Source organism: Natator depressus, chromosome 6 (genome assembly GCF_965152275.1).
Source record: "Natator depressus isolate rNatDep1 chromosome 6, rNatDep2.hap1, whole genome shotgun sequence".
Classification (NCBI taxonomy): Eukaryota; Metazoa; Chordata; order Testudines; family Cheloniidae; genus Natator; species Natator depressus.
The window spans coordinates 89,730,611-89,750,093 of record NC_134239.1 but is presented as its reverse complement, the minus strand read 5'-3'; the positions used below and the strand labels follow the sequence as shown (position 1 = coordinate 89,750,093).

General features: G+C 45.1%; 1 protein-coding gene across 7 annotated transcripts in view; it reads right to left on the bottom strand.

Moving 5' to 3' along the window:
• Positions 1 to 19,483, bottom strand: part of TTLL5 (tubulin tyrosine ligase like 5) — a 213,984-nt gene that overhangs the window by 171,043 nt on the left and 23,458 nt on the right. For all 7 annotated transcript variants that reach the window (XR_012639975.1, XM_074955972.1, XM_074955974.1 and 4 more), the window contains exons 10-12: positions 8,967 to 9,068; positions 8,694 to 8,785; positions 6,961 to 7,068 (exon numbers count right to left, since the gene is read on the bottom strand). Coding sequence is in view for 6 of the 7 variants with exons in the window: in XM_074955972.1 (XP_074812073.1) it covers positions 6,961 to 7,068; positions 8,694 to 8,785; positions 8,967 to 9,068 (302 nt within the window). In the remaining variant the exon portion in view is untranslated. The remainder of the gene's footprint in view (positions 1 to 6,960; positions 7,069 to 8,693; positions 8,786 to 8,966; positions 9,069 to 19,483) is intronic.

The following is a 19,483-nucleotide window of genomic DNA, read 5'->3' as shown; positions in this document are numbered from 1 at the left end:
GGCCTAAATCATGATAAGGGCACAATTAATTCATTCTCCTTCAGCTCTCTTCTTAAAACTCTCCTCTGCCATAAAGCATACAAAAACTTGAAAACAGTGACATGCTGGCAGACTAGGTACCAGCTCATGCCAAAACCCCCAGCCATTTCACTTGTGTATTAATATAATAGATTAAAGTGGTTCTTAATTGTATAAGAATGTATTTAGTGTTTAAACTTAATGAAAACTAATGGGATGTTAAATGCATTATTTTCACTTATCTGTAGCCTGTTATAAAGTAATAGCGAACATTTACATTGTATATACCCCTAAGTAAATAACCCATCAAATGAGAAAAAGCCTTGCATAAAGAAAATTAAGAATTTTAACAGGAAAGTACTAATTCCTGCACATTTGAAGGCAAGTGGTCATTGTGTGTGATGATTGGAGATCAAAGACTCTGACTGGGGGGGGGTGGTACATTTAAAGAAAGAACCCATGTGGGTGGTGACCATCAGCTTGTTTCCTATAAAAAGAAGCTACAAGTATGGATTCAGCCAAAGATGCCTGGCTTGTTTGGACTCTTACAGGGAGGGATACCAAATGCAAAGCAATGATGCCCCCAGACAATCTGGGTACCCTGAAAAGACTTTTGGAAAATGGGCCATTTGTTACATTTGTCACCATTTTGGAATTACAGACTTAACCTGTACATATATTTTATCTGTTTTAAATTTCTCAATAACTTATTCCCTTTTCTTAGCTAAATTAATCTATAGTTAGTTTACTATAGAATTAGCTACTAGTGTCATCTTCGGTATGAGATCTAGAACGCAATTCTACCTAGGTGAGTGACTGGTCTCTGGGGCTGCAAGTAACCTGGATTATTTGTGATTTTTGGTATAAGTGACCATTTATAAGTAAGTTCAGTTTGTCCGGGGGGGGGGGGGGGGGGGAGAGAGAAAAAAAAAGTGTAAGGGTATTGTCTACGACTCCAAGGTAAGGCTGTTCGAGTGATCCAGGAGTTCACATTTGGTACTGGCTTGGTGAAATCTAATTACAGAACACACCACTAGTTCAGGGTGTCTACCCTGCTTTTGACAGTCTTCACTATGATAGGAACTCATGGTCAGGACTACTTGAGACAGCATGACAAACTGTTAGGCTGCTGGTGTGCTAAGACTAGCCACTCATGCTGACCAATATTGTTTCATTGTTTCCTTACACGCCCTTGCATGTCTGTATCCATCTGTTGTCTCTTGTCTTAGACAGCAAATTCCTCAGGGCAGGGGCTGCCTTTTTGTTCTGTTTACGTACAGCATCTATCACAACAGGGACCTGCTCCATGACTGGAGCTCCTTGGTGCTACTACAGTATAAATAACTTATACGGAGACAGTTCTTGCACATCCAGCCAGAGGATCCAGTCCAGGGTATGGGTGGCAGGCTCTAAGAGGCTGGAGATTACCTGTGAAAAAGTTAAGGTAAAGGACTCAAAAGATTGCCCAGCACCATCTCATATTAGAGGCGTCAATATCCAGGCAGATGATACAAGCCAACAGAGAGGCTTGTAAACTTCACTGCTTCATTGAAAGAAAAAAAAAAATCTATTTTCAGGAGGCCTTTGGTGTCTTGAGATCGAGGAAGATCAGCAGGATTCCAGGTTAGTGTTGTGTCTGGATTTACAAATTAAGTGGATTAATGCAAAGGATTTTGATTAGCATGAACTCTGCCTGCATTTGAGCTGAGAAAGAGTGGCTACACCACCTCCATATGTGATGACTAATCTGTAGACCGGTGATGGACAGAGTATTCTAGGGGGCAAGGTGAACATACACTAGATCTGCAGTACCAGCCAGGATTCCTGTGATGCAGACCACAGAAGGGCAATTTATCAGCAATAAGATCATGGGTGGTGCGATCCAGTGCTCAGGACAGTGGTCCCCAAACTGGGGGGCACAAAGAAATGCTTGCGGGGGGGGGGGCACGGTGCACAGCAGGCCCAGGCCAGTGCCACCCAGTTCCACTCTGCCCTGGCCCTGCCTCCAGCCCTGCCCCCCCACTCCCAGGCTGAGATCCCATTCCTCTCCCAAGACCTGCCCCCAGCTGTGGCCCCCTTACCCCTGTCCACGTCCCTCCCCCACCCATCCCCACTGGGAGCTGCGGCACAGCCCTGGCTCCCGGTGGGGGTGGGGGGAGTGCAGACAGGGGTAAGGGGAGGCATAACATTGAACAGTTTGGGGACCACTGGCTTGGGGAAGGATTATGTCTCATTACATCACATTAGTTCTACATACCCACTATTAGAAAATGACATATCCTTTCTTCCAAGAAACAGTTGTTCTGAAGTCCTGTGTAAAGAGAGTTTCCCCATCTCCATATAGCATCCCTGGAAAATCACTGGATGGCAAAGGGATGAAAAATGGCCAGGAGACTTCAAAGGACATAGCACCACTGTCCTGTATTATATCCAAAGAGATTAAGGTCATTGATAGGAGCACGAGTTGCTACAACAGAACAAAGTTGTCTGTGGGAGAGGCGCAGGAGCTCCTGCACTTCCATACAAACCTGGGACCAGTCCACTAGGTTCCACTTCAAAAGCCTGTATTCATGCCATTTAGTCATAGTGGGATGGACAAGTTGATCACTCAGCCACCCAGAATTCTCCAGATTCAAGTGTGAAACAAACAGGAGTAGATTCCAGGAGAATCTATGTGACAAGTTCTCACAAGAAAGCAGACCCATTATGCCCAGCAGAATCTACACTACAATCCAGGGAGTGGTAATGCCCACAAACAATGGACAAGAGAGCTGCAATACCCATCGAGAGCTTATGATAAGATTAAGTCTCAGTAGAGATAACCAGTAGTGCATGGCTCTAAAGTGGCATCACAGAGCATGCATGAGTGTCTCTTGTTTCTACTACACCACACCTTGACAGTCCCATGAAAGCTTGCTAGCAGCACTGTTCTGAGCAATTCAGCCCTAGGATTAAGACACCCTATCATTGTCCTGCCAAGATCAAGAAATGTCCTGAGTATTCTGGCCTTCGCCTTTGAGAGTGGAAAGAATGCAACATCCTAGCTGCTGGATTGATCTCTGCCAATAGTGAGCAGGGACCCATTATATTACCTCTTCTTCAGGCTGTTTCAGTGAGTGCAGAGAAGGGTTGTAGCAATGGAGCCTTGCAGCCTTCACACCATCCCCCACCAACCACCCTGGGGAAAGGTTTAGGTTTGCTTCAAAGTGGGCCTCAGCACAACACTGGGGCCTTTCTTAGCCCACCCAGAAGCCCAGACTCTAGGAAGCAAAAACAAACAATGACGCCTTTAATTGGCTTGAACCCAGGCACTCCAAAACCACTGCCTCCTCATACTGAACCACCTCTGCAAAGGCCTACCCAAAGTACTATCCCATCCTCCCTCGGAGTTAACCTGTTGCTGTCAGAGCCTGTATCCTGCAGCTTTCCCAGAGCCTGCACAAAGCACAGGTCAACTTGTTAGTTTCCTCCCTACAGAGAATCTAACACCTTCACCCCTTATCTCCAGACTACATCTGCTTCCATGTGATGCTAGTTTGACCTTACTCCTCTGCCTTTTTGGAATGGGGAAAGGAGGGTGTGTCCATTTCCTCTATTACCTCCAAGGAGCAGGACATCTTCTCCCTGAAAGCAGACTGCCTGCCAAATGAATGCTTAGTGAGAATGTATATATAATGTCTGCAGCTAGACCACCTAGGCCTGTGATTCAGTCACATTTCTCAAGCTACATAGGGTCAAACCAGGTCATTGCTTCAATAAGACCCCCACACACACACACACACCCCCACAGAAAACTCAGGGTGCTTCAGAAAGTGGTGCTGGTGATTTAAGTAGGTGGCATTCTCCCTGCTGGTTCTAAATCCAAAGCAATGCCCCAATGGGATGACAGTGGTCACTATATTTACACTTTGAAACGCTGACTTTGGAATGAGACAAAATCAAGGGCCTGACCATTTGTGGTCATTTAGGATCCTATGATTCTTTTAACTGTAGCTGAGTTAGTCCTGGGATTCTGGCCAAATTCTAACACAAGTAATTACTTCTGCCCCTAAATTCCCCCCGCAATTTTGATTGGATATAATTTTTTTCTTCACTTCCTGCCTTAAAGTTTTGGAGCACTGCTGTGCACTCTTGAACAGCTGTCACATCCCATACCAGAAAGGGATGCATTTTAGTGTTAGGGAAAGCAACTGTTTGTGTAGTGTTTTGGGATCCTTCAGGATGAAGGGGCTAGAAAACCAAGAACTTGATTAGGCAGAGGAGTTCTCACCACCCGGGAAAGGGCTTCAGAAAGAAACCAAGCTTGCCACCTTGTGTGGGTCTTTCTAGAGTAGGTGCAGTGAGAAGGTGCAAATGCCCCAGAAGACGAGATTCCTCTTATAAGCATGTTTCTAAAGTCAGACCAATTCCATTACAAGAGAAGTCTTCTTAGGGAACAATCTGGGGCAGCCACTGACATGGGCTCAGGCTTCATAGTTTAGTTCAGGCAGCTGTATCAGGTCTGACCCCCACAGCTTAGTCTCCCTGAGAGCAACAAGCTAAGAATTTCACTTGCAGCCTAATTTTAATGAATGAAGAGTCATTTAGAAACCACAAGCCACAGCCAGCAGGAGCATCAACTGGCAGCTGCACAGATCAAAGCAACAAGTTCTCAGAGCTTTGTGCTCCCCCACCCCCATGCACAAACATGGCAGCCATAAAATTTATACAGCCCCCTACAATGTTCTTCTATGCTGAACTGCAGACCTGTCAGTGAAACTGCTCATGAGTAGGCAGAAGATCTGTAGGACTGGTTGCTGTTAGGACTCTGCAGGGTGGCCAGCTACTGCCACATTCATTACCAACATTCTCCTAAAGTCTCCAGCAGTACCCCAACCAGGTAGAAGAGGAGAGATAGTGTCTAACCTACAGAAAGAGCATATGAGAACCAGGATGGTATGGGGGAAGACTTGTATCTCCAACACCATGGAAGATTGGGCCAGGAGCAGAGGGGAGGCCAGCCTCTCCCCCATCCCAACAGAGGAGAGAACAAGGTTCTGTAGTATGACCTGACTAGAGAGATCATGGAGAAACACCAGTAAGGTACAAAGATCAAATAGACAGGCCTGACTGACCCTGTCTTTTGGATAGGCCATACCTCCCAGCGCGTCATTTCAAGGCTGCATTGTTTGCTACCAAAGCAGAGGAAGGAACAGAGAAAATAGCCTCCAAAGGGATTCCACCTTCTGCCATTTAGGTCTCATTCAGTTTTCTCACTATCATTTGTGACTGCAGAGTCAGCCATCTTAAGGGAAAAATTACTTGAACATCCCTAGCTGGCAAGCGTCCTTGTTGTAAACAAATAGCAGGGGCAGGGCGTCAAAGGGTGAGACCAGGGCACTGGGATGAAGATTGGGCAATGGAGGAAGGCAAGGGGCAGCTCAGGGTCCTCAGGACCATGACTAACCACTTGGCTGAGGGGGGAGGGAAGGTGGCAGCAAGTACGGCACTCCAGGAATGCCTGTGGCTCCCTTGGGAAGCAGCACGGCTCCTGCTTAAACTCTTTCCTGGGAAGCTCTTAATTCATGTTTATACTCAAACAAATGGAATGGAAATTGGTTTGTGGGACGGCAGCCCCGTGGAAGGTGGGGGGGGGGCTGCAACCAAGGATTAAATCCAATCCTGGGGGGCAGCAGGAAGTGGGATAACCTCAAAGCCAGACCCAGCACAGAGGACATAGAGTATTAGAGCCTCTCCACAAGCTGGTCAGAGTAAACTTAAGACAGGGGCTGAGATGGGGCGGGGGGGAGGAGGAGGAGGGAGAAACACAGGGGAGATGGTCAGGTCTCTATTGGGCTGTTGATATTTTTGGAGTAGGTGCTAAACTGCTACTTTACTAAAAACAATTCCATCTGACTGCTAAGTTTCCAATCAGTTCCAAGAATTTCGGTGACTCTGAAAGAAGGGATCAAAGCTACACAGAAAAGCAAAGACCCTGCAAGCTCGCCAGCTTTCAGAGGTAGCCTGCCACCTGATACCATAAATGCCCAGGCATACCTCCTCCCTGGGTCCCTCACTCTATCCTGTCAGCTCACAGGATCCAAAATGGGCAGCATTAACATTACACTCATGGAGATATATGTAGTGCTGCCAACCTTCAAGAATCCCACAGCAGAAGGGATTTACGTGTCATGGCTGTGCTCAGACAGCCTATTCCCCTTGGTCCCTGAACACAGGGCAGCCTAAGCTACTAGTAGCCTTTAGTGCAAGCACTGACTGAGCATAAGACTGATTCTGCACTCAGCAATCTTCTATTCTGGGACTCCTGCCTTCTGTGTTTGCAGAGAGCAGCTGGAAGCAGGAGGAGGCCACCTCAGGGAAGGCTGAGGAGCTGCCATTGGAAAGCAGGAGGAGGCATGCACTGGTACCAGCCGCCGCTTTTTGGAACTGTTCCAAGCTTCCCCTTCCCATTGCCAACACATAGCTCTGTATACAGCCTCAGCCAGAGGTAGGCTCTGCCGCCGCCATGTGGTACAGTCACACTAAAGCAAGCCCAGCAGGCATCACCAACACTCATATGCAACAAGCCTTCCTTCTAGGGACCAATCTCAATGCGTGCTCAATTTATCACCCTTTCCAGGACCACTAATGGGCCAGTAACTCCAGTATGCCCAACACCCTATAGGTTCCCTCTGAACTGTAGCCCTGTTCCTCTCATCATAGAATCCAGCACCCCTCCCATCATAGGACCCCCCTATGTGTGACAGTGACTCTGGGGTCAATCCCACGGTCTGGGATGGCTGCACAGAGAGCCAAACCCAAATTTCCCTCTGTTGCTAGCCCAATATGGAGTCCAAGTTTTTCCACACAACACCTGGGCTAGAAGCAGCAGGTAACAGACACCCAGGAGAAAAGGGAACCTGCAATAGCCCCATATGTTAAGACAACCCCTGGGCTCCTTACCAAAGCAGCTGCCACGGTGTGGAAGAAAGGTTTTACAGGCTGTGGCAATGGCCAGCTCAGCAGAAATAATGGTCTTAATAATCAGGTCCTCCACATTGGCCATCAGTGCTGTAAGAGGGGGGAAAAAACAAAAACAAGATGTGAAGCAGGGATTGAACTCATGTGCAAATGCTCTCCTGGGTTTGCATGTGAATCTGAGCATGGGTGACTCCACAGGTAACATCAAGCAAATGAGAGCGTATGTGGACACCCAGAGGAGCAAGAGATCATGAGTGCATACATGAACACAAATACCCCAGAGCAGGAGTACTCAAGTGAGTTCTCACAGGAGGTCAAGAACAAATGCAAGCAAGCATAAGCAGGAGAATGTCGCATGCATGACAGTACAATTTAGCATGAGTGATCACCCACCCACTGAGTTTTAAGGATTAACTAAATCGAGAGTGTTAGAGAAACTCTAGTGCTCAAGCCAAACTAATGGGGGTTAGGAAAAAAACAAAACAAAACAAAAAACAAACAAACAAACTTTCTTTGTTGGCAACTCCCTTTTGATACTGGTCACTGAACTAGATAAACCTCTGGTCTAATTTAGTACTGCAATTACTATTTTCCATACTTGGGGGAACACGTGTGCATATGCCTAGGTAAGCACAAGTATGCTTGCAAGTTTGAGCATCTGTACAAGAGGAAGCATGAATGTGTGCACATGAGTGGGTAGACAGGTGTACACAAGTGTTCCTGCACAGGCATAAGAATACAGGATCTGCTGTCCCAGATCAGACTGGTGTTCTTAGCCCAGCATTCTGTCTGACACCACCAGCATCAGCAAGAAAGCCCTAGCTGGACAATTATGGAATAACCAATTCATTGGAATGCCTTCCTAATTTTTCTCAGTGGTTGGCTTATTTAGGAGAATTTATCACTTTACATTGGACATGTGTAACTGAATGTTCTAATGATCTGTATCAATATCTAACCACGTGTGCAACTGAGAGAACATTAATTTGTGCAAGTGAGCACAAGTGACTGCATAACCATGCACATAAAATTGGGAAAGGCTTAGTTCCACTTAGAAGTTTGATTCAAATCCTTTCCTCCATCCTCTAAATTCCCTGGTAATACTTATAGGATGGACATAGTAACACTATTTGGTTAAGGACTCAGTATCAGGCAAGTTGTCCCTTAAGGGAAAATTACTTGGATTCTGCTGTGCAAATGCATCAAAGCAGACCTGGCAAAGGTGTGGAAGAGGGAGCTGTTCTACAGAACATAAGCACTCAGATGGAAAACAAAACTCAGCAAAAACCTGGGGCATGAAAAGTCATTCAAAACGACTCAGGTAACCAGTCATTCGTTCATTAAATTGCAGGGTTCTCAAGAGGTTGATGACTCACCAGACTGAACAAGCCATGGGAGCCGTGGAGGGAGGGGAAGCATTTAGGGTGGTACCAGAAGTTATAACTAGGAGGAGCAGGATGACATTAAGAAAGGGAAACTTGGGAAGAATATCAGGAAACATCCTGTTGAACTATATTCCATGCAAGAGACGGTTTGGGGTCCTCCCCGCTGGGAACACTAAGAACTAGGGCTGGCCATAGCTCTAGAGAATACATCACAGGGAACAATCCTGCCCTCCGCCCTGAGATGGAACCGAGTAGGGCTCTTCCTAGGATTTCTTGCTGGTGGACACAGCTGAGGACACAAGGAAGGAACCAAAGGGGATCTCTACTCACTCGTTGTGTCTTTCCCTTCTTGTTTCAGGTACCTCAGCATCGCACTCATACTCCACTTGTTCCCATAATCCTCCACTTCAGGGTCATCACAGCTAAAACAAACCAAGGAAGCAGGGCTCACATAACTGGCCTGTGCCTCAGGATCACCACTTGACCTTTGAAAGCCATACTTAGATGCAGTTGTACAAATTTGTGCCCCCACCCTGGTGTGAATTTGGTTCCGCCTCCAAGAGCTGAAGCCCATCCTCTCATCTCTTTGGCAATTCTAAGTACCTGACATAATCTCCACTCTTCTTGTTGACACTGTAGTTGGTCAGATGCATGAACTGGTTTTTAATGTTCTTGGTTCCCTGGTCATATCTCACAGTTGCAAACCTAAAACAAGGACAAAAATTCAAGCTACACTTTCTGGGGAAGGCAAGCAGCTTGCTAGATGGGACTTATTAGGCAGACAACTCAATCGCTGCAATTACAGATGTAAAAGACCTAAATTAGGTACCATCTAATGCAAACCACCAAAGAACAATTACAGTCTATTTCCCAGAGCTGTGTCCAGTCTGGTTTCCAGTGTCCCAAAGGAAGGTGCTCCCACTCCTTCCTCCAAGAGATTATTTCACAGCCCAATACCATATATCCGACTGTCAAGAAGTTTTGCTTATAATCAGTTTAAACTGACTACTACTTAATTTCATCCCATTTCTCCTAGTTACAGAGATACTACTCCTAACCCTCTCCTTCCCACCCGTGGCTTTATTATGGAGGTGTTGGTAGCAAGTCTATATTTAAGGTATGAATTTAAAACGGGGATCCAATCTCTTATGCATGAAAAATATAGCGTATCCTCCCGAAAGTGACAGCACTAATACTGCGCATGGAATTATTTTTCTATATGAGTTTAAAACTAAGGCTTGGTTTACACTACCAACTTACATCATTATAACTGTTTCTCAGGGGTGTGGAAATCCACACTCCGAAGCAATGTAGTTATACAAACCTAACTCCGGTTTAGACAGCACTATGTTTATGGGAAAGCTTCTCCCATCAACATAGCTACCGCCTCTCGGTGAGGTGGAGATCCTACACCGATGGGAGAAGCTCTCCTGTTGACATAGATAGTGTCTTCACTAAGTGCTACAGTGGTGCAGCTACACCACTTCAGCATTGTAAGTGTAGACAAGCCCTAAAATGGTTTATTTAGGACTTAAAATTAACTAAAATGGGCCATTTAAGAAACATAGCACTCAGTGTCATACTTTTCCAGACCTCTAATCTGAGCAGGCTCCCTAAACACACTGAAACCTTGTCTGTGTTAGATTGGTTTGGGGGTTGTTCTTGTGGAGCTTGCAAGGCCTTACATGCAACTTGATAGCATCTCTCAGTGTGGCTGTAACGTAATAAATTTTGAACACTCCATCTGATCAATTCCAAGTTTCAGGGAACCCTGCTGATTTTGATGAAAACTAGAAAAAACCAAAAGGGGGAAAATGGGGGACACAATGAGCAGTTTGTTAGCAGAGCTACCAGATTCAGCTGCCTCTGTAATTGTTGGTTGATGGCAGCCATTAACACATTCAAGCATAATACCCACGATTTTAGCTCTTCCCATCTCCACCAATAGTTTAAAAGTGTTGACATCATGAGCGAGAAAGGCACAAACAAAGTGGAAGAATATGCCCAGGTCTACACTAAAAAGTTAAGTCGACCCAGCTTCATCACTCAGCGTGTGAAAAACTCACATCCCTGAGCAACATAGTTAAGCTGACCTAACCCCTGGTGTAGACAGTGCTAGATCAATGAAAGAATTCTGTCAAAGTAGGTACACCTCTCGTGGAGATGGATTAATTACAGAAATGGGATTCTGTTGCTGTAGTGAGTGGTTACAGTGAAGCACTATAGCAACAAAGCTGCAGCCTTCCTAGTGAAGACATACCCTAAGCACACAGAGCCCTGGGATCAGAGGAAAGAGGGAGGGACCTGAAATACAAGGGAATGGACAGTTGCACAGGGAGCTTGTGGCCAGGGAATGCAACAAGCCCTGGGCATGTGTTCAATGAACTCTGCCTAAAGAAGCAATAAAGTGTGCCACTCTAATTTTATTAATGGTCATTCCCCCTGTTATTTTTCATAAGTGAAAGCTTCTTTCACAGAGGCTGAAAGAGGCTGCCCTCTTTCAAAATGGCTGCCATCTCCCATTGTTCTCAGCGTAACTGCCCTCAGTTGGTGGCCATTTTGAGAAGGGTGTCTGTCAATGGGACAGAGTATTGACTCTCTATAAAAACTACACAATCGTGACTAAGGCATTTTAGTGTTTGTGGAAACTGATTTGTTAAACAGATTTTTTTCATTTTTCTCCCCCTCATGGTGTCATTCCAGGGCAGAGTTAAAGTTCCTGCTGAAGGATAAACATTCAGTTATAAAGAATAGCAAAGGGCAAAGTTAGCATTAATCATAAAAAGTTTAGATGTAATCCATGCAAAAGATTCCAGTTATCTTTATCTACAGAGGAAGTTGGAAGAGCCTGTAGTAGGGCAGAATTAAGATTGGTTGGATATCTTCAATGTATATTTCCATATTTTAACATGACTGGATTTCATATATTTAACCTTGACTATGGATTTCCTCAGTTTAATACATTTGGGATCATTACAACATCTCTAATGTACTCTCTATTTTAACTCCATTTTAACAGTTTATGTCTAGAAATATACCACAAATGTTTGTTGGTTATGACATTCCCAGCTCTGCCATCTTAACCATCCTGGTTAGAGTTCATTCTTTCTTCCAACCCCTTGATCATTTCTGTAGCTTGTGTCCAAGTATCACTCTGGTAATGAGATACCCAGTTCTAACAGCAGCATTATCAGGTATGGTGGCCTTAGAGTCAGAGTGTAACTATTCTCCCTTTTCTGGCTGTGATGCCTCTGTGTACAAAGCCCACCCAAAACATCTCACTGACCATTTTTGTAGCCACATCACTGTATGTATATATGTTTTAAAAAAACCCACACTCATGAGTGCATCCAGAACCTGAGGCATCACATACGTAGCACAGAGAAATCGGAAAACCAGGACAGCTATATGGGAAAAAAGAGGTGAGAAATAGGACAGTAATACAAATGGGAAAGGGGGTACAACTGTAGTGTGCTAGCAACTAGGCCATCCCACGACTTGTAAATAGAGACAAAGCAATTTCAGAAAAAAACACTATGCTCTATTTTTCCCCAGGGGCTTGAAACTGCCACCTTCCACAGAGGAGAGTGATTCAGGTTCCACACTTCCCACAATCAGCTATGTGATACTAACCACTGCTGGTCACAGAGATTACTGCGTTCTCAGTACTTCCAAACCCAAGCATTTTATCTCCCACTCTTGCAACTTCTCACTTCCCTAGAGAGCTTCACCATTTCCTGGATAGCCCCAGTTCCAGATTCCAAGCACAATTTAGTGATAGAAAACTTACATTTTATTAGTGTCTTTCACCTCAGAGGGATCTCAAAGTGCACTACAACTCTGTACATACAAAAAAACTCTCTCCACCAATGAAATGCAGACATCTTGAGGACAGAATTGGTGGCAGTTTAACAGCACTGCACAACAGTAGGTGAAATAAATCTATCCACCTGAAAATGAAGGGGGATTTAAATAGAATGCAATTTCCCTGGCTGGAATATGGCCAGGACACAAAGGTTATTATACGGTTGTGGAAAACGAGTCACACCATCTGTTTCGTTCAAACAGTCTGAGGTCCTTTTATTGAATACAAGCATGCAGGGAGAGGGAGATAGAGATGGTCACATGCAGATGCCACCCTGGTCTCTCTCTGTCCTGCCCCTATAATACCAGTCTTATATAGTTTTTTACATCCAAGTCAAATGATACATTTCCTTAATTTTTTTTAATCACTCAAGCATTGTTAATAAAGCCTTATAAGGAGCTAAAATAAACAGTTTCATAATTAGCACTGTGCTAACGCACTTAGTTATTATCAAGATCTGCGGTTTGCTTGTGGCTGCGTATTGTCTAGGGGCCTTTGCAGGTTTGGGGTGGGGGGGGTGTACATATAATGGACAGCTAGGGACTTCAGCTAGGCTAGAGGTTGGCCTAGTTCGTTATCTGGGTCAAAATACCACGGCCCAGCATATGCAAATGCTCTTAGCTTAAGCTAAGTCTTACAGGATGCAGGCCTGTAGGCCTCTTGCATTACCGCTCTTGCATATAGTGCATAGATCTTGTCACAGAATGGGATGGGGTCAGGTCAACAGTACTTTCCCCCACAATACCAACTCTTGTAGAAAGTGACCTGGGGTCACAAATGAAAGATCCAAGGTATAGGTTCATAGATTCCAAGACCCGAAGGGATCATTGTGATCATCTAATCTGAACTCCTATATAACAGACCATAAAAATTCTCCAAAAATAAATTTAGAGCATACCTTTTAGAAGTATATTTAGAAGAACAATTTTGATTTAAAAATTGCCAGTGACTGAGATCAACCATGACATTGGGTAAATTATTCCAATTGCTAATTATCGTCAATGTTAAACATTTACACCTTCTTTCCTGTCTGAATTTGTCTAATTTCAGCTTCAATGTTGTACCTTTCTCTGATACACTGAAGAGCCTATTATCAAATATTTGTTGCCCATATAGATACTTACAGACATAATCAAGTCACCCCTTAATCTTCTCTTTGTTAAGCTAAACAGAAGGAGTTCCTTGAGTCATTGACTCCAAGGCTTGTTTTCCAATCCTTTAGATAATTCTTGTGGCTCGTCTCTGAATTCTCTGACTTATCCACATTGTTCTTGAATTGTGGATGCCAGAACTGGACAGTACTCTAGGAGTGGTAGCACCAGTGCCAAATACAGAGATAAAATTACCTCCACTCTGACTTGAGATTCCCTATTTGTGCATGTAGGATAGCACAGGCCCTTTTGGCCAAAGCATTGCACTGGGAGCTCACATTTAGCTGGTTCACCTCCACAACACTCAGATCTTTTTCAGAGAGTCACTGCATCCCAGGATAGGGTCACCCCCATCTTCTAAGTATGGCCTACATTCTTTGTTCCTAGATATATACACATTTCTATTTAGCTATATAAAAATGTATATTGTTTGCTCACACCCAGTCTATCAAGTGATCCAGATTGCTCCATATTAATGACCTGTCCTCTACATTATTTACCACTCTCCCAATTTTGGGGTCATCTGAAAACTTTATCAGTGATGATTTTATGTTTTCTTCTGAGTCATTGCTAAAAAAAATGTTAAATACTGTAGGGCCAAGAACCAATCCCTGCAGGACACCATTAGAAACACATCCATTTGATAACTCCCCATTTATAATTACATCAAGACCTACCAGCTAGCTTTTAATCCATTTAATGTGTGCATGTAGATTCTCTCTCTCTCTCTCTCTCTCTAGTGTTCTAATCAAAAGGTCTTGCAGTACCAAGCCAAATGCCATGCAGAAGTTTAAAAGTATATTAGATCAACACTGTTCACTTTTATCAAACTTGTAATCTCATAAAAACATCTCAAGCTAGTTTGACAGGATCTATTTTCCATAAACTGATATTGATTGGTATTATATTACCCTCCCTTTATTTCTTTATTAAAGGAGCCCCATATCTGCCCCTCCATTATCTTGCCCAGGATCAATGTCAGACTGACAGGCCTATAATTAGTCCATCATTCTGTTAACCCTTTTGAAATATTGGCATAATATTAACTTTGTTTGTCTGTCTTCTGGAACTTCTCCAAGTTTTATTGAAAATCAGAATTAATGCTCCAGTGAGCTCCTCAACCAACTCTTATAAAACTCTTGGATGCAAGTTATCTGGACATGCTTATTTAAAAATGTCTAACTTTAGTAACTGCTGCTTAACAGCCTAAGAGACTAGTGGAATGGAAAGAGTGTTATGACCTTATGACATGACTATATTTTCCCCCAAAATTCATAACAGAAACTTCTAGGGAATTCATCAGTCTCTAGAAGCAAGAAAGGTGACAAAGCAAAGAGACACTAACTCCAATAGCACAGCACTCCTTCATGCCACACTCACGCATTGGGTTTAGTACTGACTTGAGTGGAAAAGCATCCCAAAAAAATCACCAACACTATTTCATGAAGAACCCTGAGTTTTCAAGAGAGGTCACCCATCCAACAGGAATCTGGGGTCAACTGTACTTGTGAAATCTGACAGAATCACAGCCAGAAGTAGCATAGCTGTAAAATCCCCTTCCCATACTTAGTGCTACCCACTGCTTATATCAGAGAGAGAAACACAAAGTCATATTGTTCCCCAATAACTTACTCCCATTTCCAGGGCTTGTCGCTGTGCAGCCCTAACCCCAATCCTGCAGATATCAGTCCAAAACCCCATCCTTCCAAGGTTTTGTACAGCTCCAGGTCTTCTACTCGCACTGCTTAGGGAAGGGTATATTAACCATAAGGTGAAATTTACTGTCATATGTAAACTAGGCAACTATAGGGTAATTAATCAGGACACCGAAGGAGAGCCTGGGAGAGAAGGATGAAAGGACAAAGGGCCTGTTAGCAGATGTGGGGGGAAGCAGTATAGTTAATTCCTCTTTACCTGCATGGGTGCTATAGAAAAGCACAAGACACAACTGAGCAATGGTTTTTCCCTAACTGTACACAAAAGCCATCTAAACCAGGGGTTCTCAACCTCTTTCTGAGCCCTCCCTCCTCCCATTATGCTATAAAAACTCCATAGCCCAGCTGTGCCACAACAACTGTTTTTCTGCATATAAAAGCCAGGACTAGCATTTGGGGGTAACAAGCAGGGCAGTTGCGGGGCCCCACACCACAGGGGGCCCTGCAAAGCTAAGTTGCTCAGGATTCAGCTTCAGCCCCAGCCCAGGGTGGCAGGGCTCGGAGCCCCAGGCTTCAGCACCATGTGGTCGGGCTTTGGCTTTCTGCCCTGCGCCCCAGCAAGTCTAATGCTGGCCCCGCTTGGGGGACCCCCTGAAACCTGCTCACAGCCCCCCAGTGACCCTGGACCCCTGGTTGAGAACCACTGATCTAAACCAACTCTCTGGATCTAAGTATCCCTACCTCTAATTCTGGAATCTCCCTCTTTACCCTTCACAGCTGCTCTTGGCTCCACTGGACTGTCAAGGGCTCCCTGCTTAGGGCACTAAGACTAAACGGAAAGCCACTTGCACCTTCCCTATTCTTTACTCTTTCAAGACTTACTGTTTAATGCAAATGTCTCAACTAGGGTTGCCAACTTCCTAATCGCACAAAACTGAACATCCTTGCCCTGCCCCTTCCCCCGCTCATTCCATTCCCCTGTCCCTCCATTGCTCGCTCTCCCCCACCCTCACTCACTTTCACCAGGCTGGGGCAGGGGTGCAGGAGGGGATGAGGAGTGTGGGGTGCAGGAGGGGGCTCAGGGCTGGGGCAGAGGGTTGGAGTGCAGAGTGCGGGCCCAGCCGGGCAGCACTTACCTCAGGCAGCTCCCAGTTGGCAGCACAGCAAGGCTAAGGCAGACTCCCTGCCTGCCCTGGCTTCACATTGCGCCTGGAAGTCCAACTCCTAGGTGCAGGAGCCAGAGGGCCCTGTGCGTTGCCTGCCCCAACAGGCCCCAGCCCGGCAGCTCCCATTGGCCATGGTTCCTGGCCAATGGGAGCTGCGGAGCCGACGCTCGGTCGAAAACCGGACACCTGGGAACCCTTGGCTCAGCCAGTTGCCATGAGCTGCTGCTAAACCAGGACAGAGAGACATCAACATGATGCCCTGAGAAAGCTGCTCCATGGGCTAAGAACTGGTGGAAAGAGGTTACAAATATTTTCACCCTTACGCAGTACAAAGGCTGCAGCCCCAAAGTGCAGCTAGGGAGCTCTTTCCCATACGGAATGGGAGCACAACACTGGTCCAGGGTCTTGCCTCTGTTCCTGCCCCTGCTCCACAATCACACACCAGTTCCCTGCCTGTGATATCAATTATCTCCACAGTAAAACAAGCAGTGGAGCAGTACACCAGGTAGGTGCAGCAGTAGAACTTGAGCTGTTAACCCCATTAGCACATTGGTGCAGATGACACTATATGGCGGAGTTCCTTTGCCAAAAGCCAGATGAATCTATTCAAATGCTCTTAGCGCAATAGAGTAATAGGAAAAGCCAAAATGCAAGAAATGCAAAAACTGGGGCAGAACTTTGAGAGACCAACAGGTGCAGGAAATAGGGTCTCTTGTGAAAAGATGCAGGAACAAGCTAACACATGGGTTTCAAACTTGCATCCTACCATTAAGAGTATGTTGTGGGTATAATGAACATCTGCAGTGAAGAGAAGCTAATCTAAGACTAGTCCAGCTCCTTTTCTGACAATTCAACACATGAAGCCTGTTGGAAAGGGAATAGGGTAATGCAATCTTAGCCAGTTGCCTTTTGCAGCCCCTTCCATGGATAAGGCATCTGCTGATGCCCAAGAGGAAGCCAAAAAGGTGGGGATAGGAGGAAGGGAGAAAGATGCAAGAAGAAAAACACCACAGTAGAGTAAGCAAAAGGAGAGAAAACAAAGAGCAGAGTCCAATGGGTAGAGCAAGATGGTCTGATAGCTCCTTTCCTTTAAGGCTCTCCAAGTGCCAAAGGCAGAAGGAGACAAGAGAAGAAACGGAGGTCACACAGTTAGACTTAGTAGGACCCCTCTGACTTCTTACTGCCCAATGGTGAAATGCTAAAGTAACAATCACTATAGCATAAACAGTTACTGTGTAAGAGCCATTTTCCACTTTATTATTCTTTGACAAGACTTCTCCTGAGCTTCAGCAGAGCTGCTACTGTTATCTGTGGGAGTATGCAGCTCTAACTGTGGAGTCCCAGCCCACGAACCCTATCATCACAGTGCCTCTCTGATTCCCATGGGAGCTGTATAGATGTAGCCAAGGGCATCATCTGGCCCTGCTTCAAGAACATTATTTGGCTTCCCTACCCAAACACCACAGAGATAGCATGGAACTAGGCCTCATCTCTTTTTTTACATGAGGAGGACACTCAGGCACAATCAGGGAAGTGAGCTGCCCAAGAGACTCAGCAAATGGCTAAACAGGCAGTAGAATCCAAGTCACCCGACTCAGAATACTATGCTTTTACCACAAGACCATCCTTCCTCTCTAAGCTCAAAACCCCAGTCTAATGTAAGAGAAGTGATGAGCCAGTGGTGATAACCCTAGCTTAACCCCCCAAGTGGATGCGCTTGTCCATGGCTGCTATGCTGGATGGAGGTGCCTGGGAAAGGATCATGAGAATGATCCCCAGCCATTCATTGCAGGAATTCATTATGCTTCCCAAACAGCCAGGGCCTGCTAGGCAGGGGTTACTAGGGGCGTGGGGGACTGGGCTGCTGCAGCAGGCTCTGGCCACAGCACATCCTGTGAGGTAATGTGAATTCCTTGGCTCACAGGGAGCACCTGAATTCTTTAGAAACCACAGGAATCCAGCAGAGAAAAGGTAAATATCCCAGCGGAGCCAGTGCTAATTAGCAAGCAGGGCTACCGAAGGAGGGGGCACTGCAGACTCTGGAGTTCAGTGAGCTCAGATGGCAGGAAGGCAGCCCACTGTCAGACATTATGAGGCTCAGCTGCCAGCTCAGACATTACTGGAACTCTCGTGTCATTCTAAAGTACACATTCACCTCCCCCTCAGCTACTGCTCCTTGGGCCCTTCACAAGCACATTTGGTTTTCAGCTCAATTTGTTGCTTTACAAAAAAAATTCTCAATTTCAGTGAAAGTCAGGCTACAAAGTTCCTGCTGGGCTGGAACCCTTCCAGTGGTTCAGGACCAGAAACAGAGCTGACAAAAAAAAAAAGGCAGAAAATTCAGGTAGTAAAGACCAAGTTTAAAACAAAACTGAAAAGAAAAACCAGACATTTTTCTAGAACACCAAAAACGATCATTGTGCATCTACACCCCCTGATGGTCACAGCAGCAAGGCACATTTCCCAAAGCCACCATGCAGGATGGGGGCACAAACACAAATGGGAAGTCCCCGAAAAAGATTCAGGTTAATTTCCATTTCATAAGCTAGACAGAGGGAAAAACTGGGAGGGACAGAATGAAACCCCCACTTTTCAAGCTATGGGCAGTAGAAAACATTCAAACCCTAACTGTGACCCCGTCCCCCACCCGCATTCCAAGCACAAGGCTCTCTGGTTGAAAGGGAATCAGAAACAGAAAACAAAAACAAAATTAAGACAACCAGACAATTTCACAGCAGGTCAGAGGAGACATCTACCTGCTAGTACATGGCTATGCAGTCCCCTGGGATACAATGAGGCATTCAAAATCAGTTTGATGCCTCTTTGAATACCCTCCCCTGTGGGTTATCTTTTTGGTCTTGTCTAGACTAAGATTTAAAGGTGTGTATTTGAACACGTTAGCTAACATAATTCAGAAGTCTACAGCAGACCAAGGCTCCCCAAAGCTCTAACTATCCAAGATTGGAAGTCTTTCTAGAAGATATGTTCTAGCTCATTCAGAAGTCATGGGCTTGATGCAGAAATCACTGGGTGAAATTCTATGTCAGTGTTATATAGGAGATTAGACTAGATCATAATAATCCCTTTGGTCTTAAATCTTAATCCTGATCAGTTTAGCACATATTAAAAGCAATATGCTTTGACTACATTAGGTTTTTAAAAATGTATCAGCTAACATGTTCTAATGATACACCTTTAAATCAAATCTGGACAAGACCTTAAGGAACAGCATGGCATATCCCTGTCTGTCTCACACTAGAGAAGCCCTGTTCTTGTTTCAGGC